Source organism: Oncorhynchus kisutch, linkage group LG17 (assembly GCF_002021735.2).
Source record: "Oncorhynchus kisutch isolate 150728-3 linkage group LG17, Okis_V2, whole genome shotgun sequence".
NCBI classification, from domain to species: Eukaryota; Metazoa; Chordata; class Actinopteri; order Salmoniformes; family Salmonidae; genus Oncorhynchus; species Oncorhynchus kisutch.
The window spans coordinates 70,731,239-70,746,797 of NC_034190.2; the positions used below are offsets into that span (position 1 = coordinate 70,731,239).

Consider the following 15,559-nt stretch of genomic DNA (forward strand, 5'->3'; position numbering starts at 1 on the left):
TTGGCATTATTCACCCTGTTCAATTTCACTGATATACAGTATTAGGCTCAGATGAATTTGGTTTTGGTTTAATCATCCATAATACATAATCTTATATAATACAACATTAAAATGTATAGGCCTATGCTGCTTCAAATAGTTATTTGTCGGGGAACCATTCAACTCCAGGACCATTCAATTATGCAATTTTATAGACCTTCCACTATGTGTCACCCTAGTACATAAAGAAAAGGGGAACCTGTTGATTGGTGATCACTGCCAACATGTGATTCTTTGGTTTTGAATTTGACTTTATTGAGAAAGTAAAATCCAGATGCTGAAAATTAAACCAAATTAATCTGACTTTAGTGATACTTGTGTACTGACTCTCCAGCCTAAATTTCCTCCAAATGACTGTAGTGTAATCATGGCAGTTTCCTCACCGTGTTTCTGTAATGCTGGACAATCAGCTGTCTCAGTAGAGTTGAGATAACTGTACCTGTCAGTAGGTAGTTAAACCTCTTCTGTCAGTTGTATCTCCATCAGGTGGCAACACACACAGAGATTACCCACACATATATTACACACTCAGAGATTTCCCACATAGAGATCACACACCCAGAGATTACACACACAAGCGACAACACAGGAGTTGGTCTGACAATAGTCACTACAAGCAGAAGAGAGAAACCGAATGTACCAAGTAAGTACTTGTACTAATATATTGTTTATAGAAGACATGACACTGTCAATATGAGCCTTCACCTTGACTCCACACTGCATCAGCTGTGTAGTGCTAGGGCAAGAACCAAAACATGTCCCCAGGGGGGCCCCCGGACTTAGTTTTGGAAACCCTGCTCTAGGGCTGTTCAAGCATGTGTCTGCACATTTATCTCCCTTTTCCCTCTGTGTTTGTGTCTGTGCCTCTCTCACTGTATCTTTCTTTCTATCTTTCTCTTTCTCTCGCAGGGCTGGCTCTAGGACCCAGTGGAGCATGGCTGGCTCTAGGACCCAGTGAGAGAGACACAAGGGGGTGTGGTGATATTTTTTTTAACTGACCACAGAACCTTTTAGCTTGCTGCTGCTGCCTCCTTGAACTGACAACAGCTCTGACAGTGCCTTGTGCCTCTCACCAGGCCCCTTGGAACAGAGACACCCCCAGCCACCCGAACCCTGACGGTGGGCCCCCTGTCCCATGGTCCCGTGGCCCTCTGTGTCCTGACATGCCAGGCAGCAGCAGCACACGCGTAGCCCCAACAGCCCAGCCATGGAGCAGCAAGCCTGGATACTGAGGGGCTTCCTGGCTCAAGTGGAGAGAAAGGAGGCTGAGGAGGAGGAAGCGGAGAGTGGCTTCACAGGGGAGTTCTCAGTGAGTTCATCTATTTATTTGATTACTTTTCTCACTGTATAAAAAAGTGGATTTAGTCTTATGAGTTGGCCTGTCCTGTGATGCTGTGTGTTTACAGTTTGTCTAAACATCAAGAGCATGTGAGGGAGTGTATTTGTTTGTATGTGAGTGTGTGTGGACAAAGAGAGAGTGTTGTTGTGATAAGCCATACTGTTATTCCACTGAGCAGAACTCTGCCAATTTTACAAGAAGAATTTCACAAAAGAACGCCATGTTCAGAGACATGCTGTTTCTGTGTGGGTTGTTCCTGTATGGGTTGTTTCTGTATGGGTTGTTTCTGTATGGGTTGTTCCTGTATGGGTTGTTCCTGTATGGGTTGTTTCTGTATGGGTTGTTTCTGTATGGGTTGTTCCTGTATGGATTGTTCCTGTATGGGTTGTTTCTGTATGGGTTGTTTCTGTGTGAGTTGTTCCTGTGTGGGTTGTTTCTGTGTGGGTTGTTTCTCTGTGGGTTGTTCCTGTAGGGATGGTTTCTGTATGGGTGGTTTCTGTATAGGATGTTTCTGTATGGATTGTGTCAGTCAGTCCCCAACTACTGCTTATGAGCTTCCTCTTATTGCACTGCTGCCTGTTTCTGAAGGCCCCCATACAAGTAAGATGATCGACAGGCAAATTTGATGTTACGGATGCAGAACCCCCCCCGCCTCACCACCCTGTACGCACATACACACACATACACACATAAACACACACACATATACACACATACACACATAAACACACACACATATACACACACACATATACACACACATACACACATGCACATTGTGTGGCTGAAGGGCGGGTGGGTGCCAGGCGGGTTGAATAAAGAGAAGCAATACCTTAAAAAAATCCATAAATGTAATTATTGTGCCATTTATATAGTCTACATTGATGTTTTTCTTTCATTATTTTAGGCTATCTGGTATAACTGCATAAGCCTGAACGTTAGGGTTTAACTGTAGCCAACGCGCGCCAAATAGCCTACGCGCGCCAAATAGCCTACACAGCCAATCGCCAAACAAAGCTTCTGGGAAGGGCAGAAGAAGTTAACGTCAATCCGCGGAGGCAAAAAGGACATTGTCGATGTTTAATTCAATAAGACACAAGCTGCAAAAGGAGAGTTGAAAATAAAGAGAAGGGAGGACCAGAAAAGTAATGTTTAGTAAAGATTTGGGGAAGTGGTAAAAGAGGAAGATAATAGTGCCGGCTATGTTATGTGTGATTATTGTGAGGCTCTATACAAATTCAACAGTCACATGACGGGACTTCAAATAGGCCTATAATATGTCAGGGGACTTGTAGCCTACTGTTTAGATGTGTTAAATGGAAACTGAAATTTGGACATTGACTAACCAGAATAACATACTGTTTTGGCAAACTCCAAGACCTCTGATAATACTAGTCCCGTGCGAATAGAAATCCCTATGTTTTGAGAGAAATGTCAGAGTTTGACAGGTGTTGCTCATGGTTTGAGCAAGAAAACAACTAATTACATAAGCTGAAAGATGTGCTGCGCATAGCCTATACAGTGCATTCATAAAGTATTCAGACCCCTTGACTTTTTCCACATTTTGTTACTTTAAAGCCTTATTCTAAAATGTGTTAAAGAAAATGTTCCCCTCATAAATCTAAACACAATACCCCATAATGACGAAGTGAAAACAGGTTTTTAGACATTTTTGCAAACATATTAAAAATAAAAACAGAAATACCTTATTCACATAAGTATTTATACCCTTTGCTATGAGACTCGAAATTCAGCTCAGGTGCCTGAGGTAAATTCAATTGATTGAACATGATTTGGAAAGGCACACACCTGTCTATATAAGGTCCCACAGTTGACAGTGCATGTCAGAGCAAAAACCAAGCCATGAGGTTGAAATAATTATCCGTAGAGCTCCGAAACAGGATTGTGCTGATGCACAGATCTGGGGAAGGGTACCAAGAACACAGTGGCCTCCATCATTCTTAAATGGAAGGAGTTTGGAACTACCACTCTTCCTAGTGCTGGCCGCCCGGCCAAACTGAGCAATCGGTGGAGAAGGACCTTGGTCAGGGAGGTGAAAAAGAACCTGATGGTCACTCTGACAGAGCTCTATCGTTCCTCTGTGGAGATGGGACAACCTTCCAGAAAGACAACCGTCTCTGCAGCACTCCACCAATCAGGCCTTTACGGTAGAGTGGCTAGACGGAAGCCACTCCTCAGTAAAAGGCACATGACAGCCCGCTTGGAGTTTGCCAAAAGGCACCTAAAGGTGTCAGAATCATGCTGTGTGGATGTTTTTCAGTGGCGGGGACAGGGAGACAAGTCAGGATTGAGGGAAAGATGAATGGAACAAAGTACAGACAGATCCTTGATGAAACCTGCTCCAGAGCTCTCAGGACCTCAGCCTGGGGTGAAGGTTCACCTTCTAACAGGACAATGACCCTAAGCACACAGCCAAGACAATGCAAGAGTGGCTTCAGGGCAAGTCTCTGAATAAGTGGCCCAGCCAGAGCCCGGACTTGAAACCGATCTCTGGAGAGACGTGAAAATAGCTGTGCAGCGATGCTCCCCATCCAGCTTGAAAGGATCTGCAGAGAAGAATGGGAGAAACTCCCCAAATAAAGGTGTGCCAAGCTTGTAGCGTCGTACCCAAGAAGACTCGAGGATGTAATCGCTGCCAAAGGTGCTTCAACAAAGTACTGAGTGAGGGGTCTGAATACTTATGTAAACGTGATATATATATTTTTTCACAAGGTTTGTGTGTAGATTGTTGAGGGGAAAAAACAATTGAATACATTTTAGAATAAGGCTGTAACGTAACAAAAATGTTAAAAAATTTAAGGGGTCTGGATACTTTCCGAATGCACTGTATATGAAGGGCCTATACGTATCGACTTTCACAGTGAATGTTTTTTTAAAACTTTTTGTGGGATTGAACTGAACATTGCCAAATGCATCATGAAAAAATATTGCACCTCTGGAATAACGTACATTCTGGGGTAATAAATACATTACCAACGTTCTCTAGTAATACTAGTCCTGTGCAAATATGGCTACAGCCTTAATATTAACACCTACAGATTTAAGCATTTATTGCAATGAAATTATACACCAAATGTAGGCAAAATTTGGACATGGGAACAGGAGTGGAGAAAGTTATTTATTTATTTCTGCATCTTCAGAGAATGCTATGCTCAGTTAGATACCATCTATAGAGGTGCTGTCTTTGTCATAAAAGCTGATAGTATTTCAACCACATAAAATATGCATTGAAGCCGAACTGAAATCTTATCAGAAACAGGTTTGGTGGTTTTCACAGCTTTCTTTTTCCTTACAACTGGTCAAACTGATGTCATTTGGACATTTTGCTTTATTGTATTTTCTCCCCAGTCCCTAAACATCTTTTCACCGTGAAAGATGACAGAGAAAACTTCAAAGATGTCAACTAGATTGAAGTGTTCATTCTATCGATCTATTACAGTATTCTTTCTGTTGAGTAAGGGTTTATTTAGTTTTCTAGGGCAACATGTAATGACAAAAGAGAAGCTACATGTATCTAATTATAGTCAAGTTGACTAACAAATAGCCAACCTAAATTGGGAAGTTATAAGCAGAAACATATCTAAATCAGGCAACACCTATTAAGCAATCGTTCTCCAGTCTTTGACTGTAGCCTGTAGCCCATTTTATTTATTTCCGGCACTGTATGTTTCCAGTAATCTAATGACTATGCCAGAACTGATGTTAAGCTTTGGCAGTGGTGTGATGTCACAGTGTTACCCACCGAGTGTACAGTACATGGGTGTGATTATAACACTGACTCTACACTCAGAAACAAAGGTGCTATCTAGAATCTAAAACTGAATCCATAAGAGAACCCTTTGAAGAGTTACTAGACTCAGACATAGGAACTGTGACAACTGCAATCTCATCTCTTACTTCCAATTCCCCAGAGGAACAAGGTGTTTAGACACCCTTACATTTAGCCAGACCGGTCTGGGTGATAGACTGAGATAACCCCTTCCCTCCTGCACCTGCAAATATATGCCTAATATCTTATTTTCTATTTTCCTCACTTCTCACTGTTGCAGAGGCTCAAACGCCAGTCCACCAAGTACCGCACTGACAAAACCTACCCCACCAAAGTAGCGGAGAAGCAGGAGAATGTGAAGAAGAACCGATACAAGGACATTGTTCCCTGTAAGTCACATTTTACAGTTACAATCTAATGTAGTGGTTTGAAGTGGTATATTTATGCAGTCCTCACTACAATACTGTCATCATCTCACCTCAGTTGACCACAGCAGAGTGAAGCTGTCCCTTACCACCTCTAAGAATGACAATGACTACATCAATGCCAGCTTCATCAAGGTAGGGTGGCGAGACTTGATCTTGGTATAATAGAAGACACAATAGAAGAGTATCTGCAGTAGAGTCCCAGGGTGTGTGACCATATGCTCTGTAACCCCAGGGAGTGTCAGGGGCCAGGGCCTACATTGCCACTCAGGGCCCTCTGCCCCACACCGTGCTGGACTTCTGGAGGATGCTCTGGGAGTACAACATAGAGGTACCACTCTGTCTGCCTGTCAGTCTCTCTCTCTCTCTCTCTCTCTCTCTCTCTCTCTCTCTCTCTCTCCCTCTCTCTCTCTCTCTCTCTTGTTCCATGACATTTCAGCAAGCCATGATACCCACCATCTCAGATTGTTCTGAAATTGTTTCTGTAATTAAACAGATCGGATAAGCATTCCTGAAACATTATGTTGGTGAAATATAAGTTGATATCTGAAAAATTAAGCTAACACATTTTAATTCATATGATTAATATATTATTCAATAATTATAGTATAAAACATCCAATTTGGACCAAACCTTTTTCTAACAATGAGTAAGACATCCACTGACCCCCCCATACCTCACGCCAACAACGAGTAAATAGATTTGATTTTTGTTGTTGATGATTAGATATATTATCAGTTCTCTATGCTTGACAAGTAGTATAGAACTGTGGCTCTGAGTATTGTTTGATCATCCACGATTTCAGAACAATCTGAGATGGTGGGTGTTGAAATCCTATTTTTCATGCTTTTTGAGGTAGAACAACCCCCTGTAATTCTCTCTCTGGTGATGTTGCACTGATAGGGATCTTGTCTTCTATCAGGTCATAGTGATGGCTTGCAGGGAGTATGAGATGGGCAGGGTAAGTCACTCTCTATGCTCATGTTTACTATATTATTATACTGCATTTCATAGTCATAGACTGTGGTAAATATTAGGTCAGTGTTGTAGCCTGTTGCACATTGAAGACAGATTGTTTGTAATGTGACCCACATACTCTTCTGTAGAAAAAGTGTGAGCGCTACTGGCCGGAGAAACAAGAGGAGCCATTTGTTTGTGACCCGTTTACTATTTACTGCGTGAGTAGTAGGCTACTTCTTCCCTCTCTCTGACCACTTCCTGCTTTGGTTGGTTCTCTTGTCCTCTCGCAAGACAACCGGCCTTCGGAAGTCGGCCCCTCTAGTCGGCCCCTCTCCTTGTTCGTTCGGTGGTCGAAGTCACCGGCTTTCTAGCCATCACTGCTCCATTTTTCATGTATCCATTTGTTTTGTCTTGTTCCCTGCACACCTGGTTTTCATTCCCCAATCACACTACATGTATTTATTCCTCTGTTCCACATCATGTCTTTGTGTGAGATTGTTTCGTGTTACGTGTCTATGTTGACGTGCTTTACTGGTATGCGTTTATTCCGTGTTTTATTTCACGAGGTATGTTATTGTGTTTATACTGTATTATTGTGACTGTTTGCGCGTTGGCACTTTTGCATTGGCTGGAGGTTTTGACGCAGTGGCGTGAGTCTGTTGGTTTCTCCTGCCTCAATAAAGTGTGCGCCTGTTCACAACTCTCTGCTCTCCTGCACCTGACTCCGCTCCCAGTACCCACGCCATTGACACCATAACTATGTTATCAACACTACAGTTAGTAGTAGTCATGAATGGTAGATGAATACAACCTTATTGAAAAGCCAGATACAAAAAGATACAGGCATATACAAAAGTCCCTTGATGTGCTTAGTACTTTTTCCTTTTGGGATTCTAATTTATAGGGTTCTGCTCAAATATGCCTGAAATATGCATAAACATTAATAATCCCTCATGTGTGAAGTACATGTAGTAAACTAATGTTATTCCCAAATTAGAAAGAAAAGCGTCTGCAGGTTTTCTGTGTGAAAAGAATGCTAAACTGCCAACTCTGTGTGTTTGTGTACAGGACTCAGAGGAAAGTAAAGGGGACTATGTGTGCAGAAACTTGAGGGTGACCTATCGTAATGTAAGAACTGTTTATACCCTTATTATAAACTGAGATGGAGTGATAATTAGAAACAGCCATGTGAAGAATCTGCAAACAAGACATACAGTTCCTTCGGAAAGTATTCCGACCCCTTGACATTTTCCATATTTTGTTACATCCTGAAGGAGACGACACCTGCGAGGGTAAAAAAACACGCCCTGTTAAGAACTCTTTTTATTTATTTAAATATGTTCTATATATATTGACTTTCAATGTAGCAAGTGGAGTGAGAGTTGAAAGTCAATATATATAAAAAATATTTAAATAAATAAAAAGAGTTCTTAACAGGGCGTGTTTTTTTTTACCCTCGCAGGTGTCGTTGAGTGCATGTCAGAGAAAAAAACAAGCCATGAGGTCTGTGTTTTGAGAAAAATAATTTTGACAGGTTTTTGATTTCGATTTTGACAAAACAATAACTGATTTGATGAATTGAAATAAGTGCTCCGCATAGCCGATACATGAAGGGCCTACATTTGTCAACTTTCACAGTTAATGCTTCTGTTTATATGTGTTCTGTGAATGATCTGAACATCGCCAAATGCATCATAAAAAAATATTGCACCTCTGGAATAACGGACATTCTGGGGTAATAAATACATAACCAACGTTCTCTAGTAATACTAGTCCTGTGCAAATATGGCTACAGCCTTAATATTAAGCATTTATTGCAATAAAATTATACACCAAATATAGGCAAAATGTTTACTTGGGAACAGGAGTGAAGAAATAGATTTCTTTCTTTCTGAATCTTGAGAGAATGCAATGCTCAGTTAGATACCATCTGTAAAGGTGCTGTCATCATCATGAAAGCATCGTAAAAGCTGAAAGTATTTCAACCACATCGAAGACGAACTGAAATCTTATCAGAAACACGTTGGGTGTATTTCCCAGCTTTCTTTTTCCTGACAACCAGAAAATCCTCCCTGTTTTTTTATTTTCTCCCCAGTCTATAAACGTCTGCGAAAGATGACAGAGTAAACTTCACTGGTGTCAACTAGATTGCAGCATCTATCTAATTATTGTCAAGTTGACAAAAAAATTGCCTATCAAAATGTGGGAAACTATAAGCAGAAACATATCTAAATCAGTTCTGCCCAAAAATATTTATGCAGTCTTTGACTGTAGCCTATTGCGCATTTTCTATATTTGCGGGTTAGGGTTGGGTGTGGGCCTCAGATTTTCACTTTATCACATGTAGTTGGGTGGTTGTAGAAGATGGGTTATTAGTGTGGCACCACTTTCCCACACACACACACACACGCACGCACGCACGCACGCACACACACACACACACACACACACACACACACACACACACACACACACACACACACACACACACACACACACACACACACACACACACACACACACACACACACACACACACACACACACACACACACACACACACACACACAAAAGTAGCCACCATCTATGAGAGCAGGTATTAATGCCCTGGGTTGGTGACGGTCTAGCCCAGTTAGACTCACGTGTATCCTGCCACTCACTCACCCACTCACTCACTCACAACCAACACTGCTTGAGACCCCCCCCCCCATTGAAATCCATCTTTGTTTAAGTTAGAGATATCTGCTTTTTTGCATGGGCTACATCTCAATCCATCACATCCGCTGATGTCGGCCTTCCACATCGCGGTGGAAATTGGCAGAACTACAGCGGTGTTACTCAGACCAGGAGACAATCCTGAAAATCGGTCTTCTCATAAAAACTGTAGCGTCTGACCGGTTTGGGTGTTCTCCTTTTTGCTCTACAGTAAAAAAAATATATATTATTCTGCACTTTCTTATATCAATCAAATGTATTTTAATCAACAAATGTATTCATAAAGCCCTTCTTACATCAGCTGTACTGAAACCCAGCCTAAAACCCCAAACAGCAAGCAATGCAGGTGTAGAAAAACTCCCTAGAAAGGCTGGAACCTAGGAAGAACCTAGAGAGGAACTCTCTAGAGACAGCAGGAGTGGTAGAGATACTCTTATTGATCGGCTATGAAAAGCCAACTGACATTTACTCCTGAGGTGCTGACTTGCTGCACCCTTGAAAACTACTGTGATTATTATTATTTGACCATGCTGGTCATTTATGAACATTTTGGCCATGTTCTGTTATAATCTCCACCCGGCACAGCCAGAAGAGGACTGGCCACCCCTCATAGGCTGGTTCCTCTCTAGGTTTCTTCCTAGGTTTTGGCCTTTCTAGGGAGTTTTTCCTAGCAACCGTGCTTCTACACCTGCATTGCTTGCTGTTTGGGGTTTTAGGCTGGGTTTCTGTACAGCGCTTTGAGATATCAGCTGATGTAAGAAGGGCTATATAAATAAATTTGATTTGATTTGGTTGTAGAGGGTGCAACAGGTCAGCACCTCAGGAGTAAATGTCAGTTGGCTTTTCATAGCCGATCATTCAGAGTATCTCTACCGCTCCTGCTGTCTCTAGATAGTTGAAAACAGCAGGTCTGGGACAGGTAGCACGTACGATTAACAGGTCAGGGTTCCATATCCGCAGGCAGAACAGTTGAAACTGGAGCAGCAGCATGACCAGGTGGACTGGGGACAGCAAGAAGTCATCAGGCCAGATAGTCCTGAGGCATGGTCCTAGGGCTCAGGTCCTCCGAGAGAGAGAAAGAAAGAAAGAGAATAAGAGAGAGCATACTTAAATTCACACAGGACAACGAAGACAGGAGAAATACTCCAGATATAACAGACTGACCCTAGCCCCCCGACACATAAACTATTGCAGCATAAATACTTAAGGCTGAGACAGGAGGGATCGGAAAACACTGTGGCAGTGTGTAACCCCACCCACACGAAGATCACCCCCACGGCACATACCCAAGGGGGGGCGCCAACCCGGACAGGAAGATCACGTCAGTGACTCAACCCACTCAAGTGATGCACCCCTCCTAGGGACAGCATGGAAGAGCACCAGTAAGCCAGTGACTCAGCCCCTGTAATATGGTCAGAGGCAGAGAATCCCAGTGGAGAGAGGGGAACCGGCCAGGCAGAGACAGCAAGGGCGGTTCATTGCTCCAGTGCCTTTCCGTTCACCTTCACACTCCTGGGCCAGGCTACACTATCATAGAACCTACTGAAGAGATGAGTCTTCAATAGGTCGAGACCGAGTCTGCGTCTCTGACATGGGTAGGCAGACCAAACAGCCTCCAGCTGTTTGCTTAGAAATTCTAGGGACAGTAAGGAGGCCTGCATCTTGATTTCAAAACAAACTTCCTATTGATTCATTTTTGGACAATCAATGCATTTCCATGGGCTAATAGCAGTATGGCCAAATTCAATGTTTCTTAAAGTAAATGTTTTATGCATTTCTTTTTTAGACCTACAGGGGTCCTAAAATTCCAAATTGAATAGCTAAATGATCCTTGGTATGACCGTCTTAAAACAATTCCATGTCAGCTTATTAGAAACCCAGCCCAGGCCCTTAGACTCTTGATGCTGGACACTTCTTTTTATTCTCCCCAATTTCGTGATATCTAATTGCGATCCAATTACGATTTTGTCTCATCGCTGCAACTCCTCAATGGGCTCGGAAGAGGCGAAGGTCGAGTTATGCGTCCTCTGAAACATGACCCGCCAAACCGCGCTTCTTAACACCAATCCGCTTAACCCGGGAAGCCAGCTGCACCAACGTATTGGAGGAAACACCATTCAACTAACGACCGACTCGGAGGCCTTACATAGCTCATTCTAATATATCTACTACTGTACATTGGATTTTAGTTGCACTGTTTATTCACACTGCATATTTAGATTCTGAATTCTTGACATAGCTCACTCTAATATATCTACTGCTGCACATATCATTCTTAGTATAATCTTTTCGGTATATATACGCATAGATTGCACTTGGGTTACTAATACAGTGTTATTTGGGTGGTTAATTGTAATCATTCTGAGATTTATTGATGATTTTAGTTTTTGATTCATTTGTGTACTTGTTTGACACTTTACTGCAATGTTAGGAGCTACTAACACAAGCATTTCGCCACACCCACTATAACCTCTACTAGACTGTGTACGTGACCAATACACTTTGAGTTGATTTCATGGGGTAGGGGTAAACAGGAAGTCAGCGTGAGTACACATGTTTCCTGGTGTGTTCGTCTGTCTGTTTTAATATTGAACTCTGTGGTGTTTCCATAAGTGGTGCCGGACCCTGAGACAGCTGCATTATATCAACTGGCCCGACCATGGGGTCCCTGACACCATCCCTCCCATCCTGGAGCTGCTGCAAGAGATGCGATCCTACCAGGCCCATGGGGATGTGCCCATCTGCATACACTGCAGGTCTCCAAGCTCCCACTACACACACACACACACACACACACACACACACACACACACACACACACACACACACACACACACACACACACACACACACACACACACACACACACACACACACACACACACACACACACACACACACACACACACAGTAGCCACCACAAGTAGCCACCATCTCACAACAGTGAATCAGTCCGAATTACACCAACACAGTACACAGTCAACCTGAAGTTTGAATCATTGTCAGAAACGGAGAGTCAATAAAGCATGGTAAATAGTTCTACAGTTATATGTCTCCTTTGTGGCTGATGCTAAGCAGTCATATGCTGGGTGGTCCTATCTCATGAAAAAGTGATTGTTCTGTGGATAGAACACATTGTTGTGGGCATCCTGTTGTAGAGCCCTTTAAGCTCAGTCACCTTCCCCTTCTCTTAGACACATAGACAGGAAGAGTGTGGGCGGGTGGCCAACAGACCACTGTGGGTTGTCAAACAAGCACTTGTACATCTCCCCCTCTCTCTTACTGTCTCTTGCCATGGTTACCGCTAACCTGTTGTAAGGCCTTGGGTTATCTGAGAGTTTAGTGATGATGAATGTTCAAAGGGTTGTGTTTTTAAGCTCTGTCCTCCTTTAACTCAGCTGTCTGTCTTTCATGAGTAAGACGAGAGAGAGAACATTGCGTGTTTCCGCACTGCAACCACAGTGGTACACATGGAAATGTCAGCGGTGGACACAGGTCTCCTCTTTGAAAGTTACCCAACATGTTTGACATAGGCTTGAGTCGTGTTGCACTACACTCCAGAAAAAGGAGTTTGCCACAACACACGATATCCCCTCACCCTGCTCTCTATAATAAGGCTATAATAGGACGTCTTTAGCATCCTAATTTAGGCCCAATTGCTACAGATTTTTTCCACTCAAGTAAGCCCCAGTCAGATGGCATAACACTTCAGTAGTCAGTTAATAGTAGTGTCTGTGTAACAGGCTGGCATCCAGGCGTGGTATAGAGAACGCGTCACAACATACCCACACCTCCTATTAGATAGATGAACCACCAGGAACAGAATGTTTAGTCACAGTCATCAGGCATGCCCATGCCATAGAACCATGCTCTCCTCTCTACTCAGTTAGTTAACCCAGAGTCGGGGGTGAGGATAGGAAGGTTTCATAATATGACGTGACAGATCTGCTTCCTGGCATGTTTGCCTTGGAATAGTTCACTCTCCATGGGAGACTGGGCTGCCCTCATATCACCTACACTACATGACCAAAAATATATGGACACCTGCTTGTCGAACATCTCATTCAAAATCATGGCAGAGTTGTTCCCCCCTTTGCTGCTTTAATAGCTTCCACTCTTCTGGGAAGACTTTCCACTAGATGTTGGAACATTGCTGCGGGGACTTGCTTCCATTCAGCCACCAGCATTAGCGAGGTCGGGCACTGATGTTGGGCGATTAGGCCTGGCTCGCTGTCGGAGTTCCAATTCATCCCAAAGGTTTTCGTTGGAGTTGAGGTCAGAGCTCTGTGCAGGACAATCAAGTTCCTACACACCGATCTCGACCGTCCTTTGTGCACAGGGACATTGTTATGCTGAAACAGGAAAGGGACCTTCCCCAAACAGTTGCCACAAAGTTGGAAGTACAGAATAATCTAGAATGTCATTGTATGCAGTAGCGTTAAGATTTCCCTTCACTGGAACTAAAGAGTCTAGCCATGAAAAACAGCCCCAGACCATTATTCCTTCTCCACCAAACTTTACAGTTGGCACTATGCATTGGGGCGGGTAGTGTTCTCCTGGCATCTTCCGTACCCAGATTCTTCTGTCGGACTGCCAGATGGTCAAGCGGGAATTCATCACTCCAGAGAAAGCTTTTCCACTGCGAGTCCAATTGCGGCAAGCTTTACACCACTCCAGACGACGCTTGGCATTGTGCATGGTGATCAAAGGCTTGCGTGCGGCTGCTCGGCCATGGTGACACTGCATCCAGAGGCAGTTTGGAACTCGGTAGTGAGTGTTGCAACCATTCTGTAAGTTGGTAGGGCCTACCACTTCGCGGCTGAGCCGTTGTTTCTCCCAGACGTTTCCACTTCACAATAATAGCACTTACAGTTGACCAGGGCAGCTCTAGCTTGGCAGCAATTTGAAGAACGGACTTGTTGGAAAGGTGGCATCCTATGACTGTGCCACGTTGAAAGTCACTGAGCTCTTCAGTAACGCCATTCGACTGCCAATTTTTGTCTCGTTTTTTTATGTCACCTTTATTTAACCAGGTAGGCCAGTTGAGAACAAGTTTTCATTTACAACTGCTTCCTGGCCAAGATAAAGCAAAGCAGTGTGACAAAAACAACAACACAGAGTTACACAAACAAACGTACAGTCAATAACACAATAGAAAAATCTATGTACATTGTGTGCAAATGTAGAAGATTAGGGAGGTAAGGCAATAGGCCATAGAGGCAAAATAATTACAATTTAGCATTAACACTGGAGTGATCGATGTGTAGATGATGATGTGCAAGTAGAGATACTGGGGTGCAAAAGAGCAAAAAGATAAATAACAATATAGGGATGAGGTAGTTGGGTGTGCTATTTACAGATTGGCTGTGTACAGGTACATTGATCAGTAAGCTGCTCTGACAGCTGATACTTAAAGTTAGAGAGGGAGATATAAGTCTCCAGCTTCAGTGATTTTTGCAATTTGTTCCAGTCATTGGCAGCAGAGAACTGGAAGGAAAGGCGGCCAAAGGAAGAGTTCACTTTGGGGATGACCAGTGAAATATACCTGCTGGGGTGCTTGCTACTGGTGGGTGTTGCTATGGTGACTAGTGAGCTGAGATAAGGCGGGGCTTTACATAGCAAAGACTTATAGATGACCTGGAGTCCAGTGGGTTTGGCGACGAATATGTAGCGAGGGCCAATCAACGAGAGCATACAGGTCGCAGTGGTGGGTAGTATATGGGCCTTTGGTGACTAAACGGATAGCACTGTGATAGACTACATCCAGTTTTCTGAGTAGAGTGTTGGAGGCTATTTTGTAAATGACATCGCCGAAGTCAAGGATCGGTAGGATAGTCAGTTTTACGAGGGTATGTTTGGCAGCATGAGTGAAGGAGCCTTTGTTGCGAAATAGGAAGCCGATTCTAGATAACATTTTGAATTGGAGATGCTTAATGTGAGTCTGGAAGGAGAGTTTACAGTCTTACCAGACACCTAGGTATTTGTAGTTGTCCACATATTCTAAGTCAGAACCGTCCAGAGTAGTGATGCTAGTCGGGCGGACAGGTGCCGGCAGCAATCGGTTGAAGAGCATGCATTTAGTTTTACTAGCATTTCAGAGCAGTTGGAGGCCACGGAAGGAGTGTTGTATGGCATTGAAGCTTGTTTAGTGGTTTGTTAACACAGTGTCCAAAGAAGGGCCAGATGTATACAGAATGGTGTCGTCTGCATAGAGGTGGATCAGGGAATCACCAGCAGCAAGAGCGACATCATTGATATATACAGAGAAAAGAGTTGGCCCGAGAATTGAAC

The 15,559-nt window shown here is 43.3% G+C and overlaps 1 protein-coding gene across 9 annotated transcripts in view; it reads left to right on the forward strand.

The window, feature by feature from the left end:
• The first annotated feature begins 1,058 nt into the window (after positions 1-1,058).
• The window catches only part of ptpn22 (protein tyrosine phosphatase non-receptor type 22), a 31,574-nt gene continuing 17,073 nt past the window's right edge, over positions 1,059-15,559 (forward strand). For 4 of the 9 annotated variants that reach the window (XM_031794488.1, XM_031794490.1, XM_031794489.1 and 1 more), the window contains exons 1-8: positions 1,060-1,348; positions 5,449-5,557; positions 5,652-5,728; positions 5,829-5,924; positions 6,516-6,554; positions 6,700-6,771; positions 7,622-7,681; positions 11,882-12,024. In XM_031794488.1, coding sequence (XP_031650348.1) covers positions 1,247-1,348; positions 5,449-5,557; positions 5,652-5,728; positions 5,829-5,924; positions 6,516-6,554; positions 6,700-6,771; positions 7,622-7,681; positions 11,882-12,024 — 698 coding nt within the window. In that variant the 5' untranslated portion in view covers positions 1,060-1,246. Of the gene's footprint in view, positions 1,349-5,448; positions 5,558-5,651; positions 5,729-5,828; positions 5,925-6,515; positions 6,555-6,699; positions 6,772-7,621; positions 7,682-11,881; positions 12,025-15,559 lie in introns of all 9 variants that reach the window. The other 5 variants (XM_031794492.1, XM_031794494.1, XM_031794493.1 and 2 more) reach the window with 2 other exon arrangements.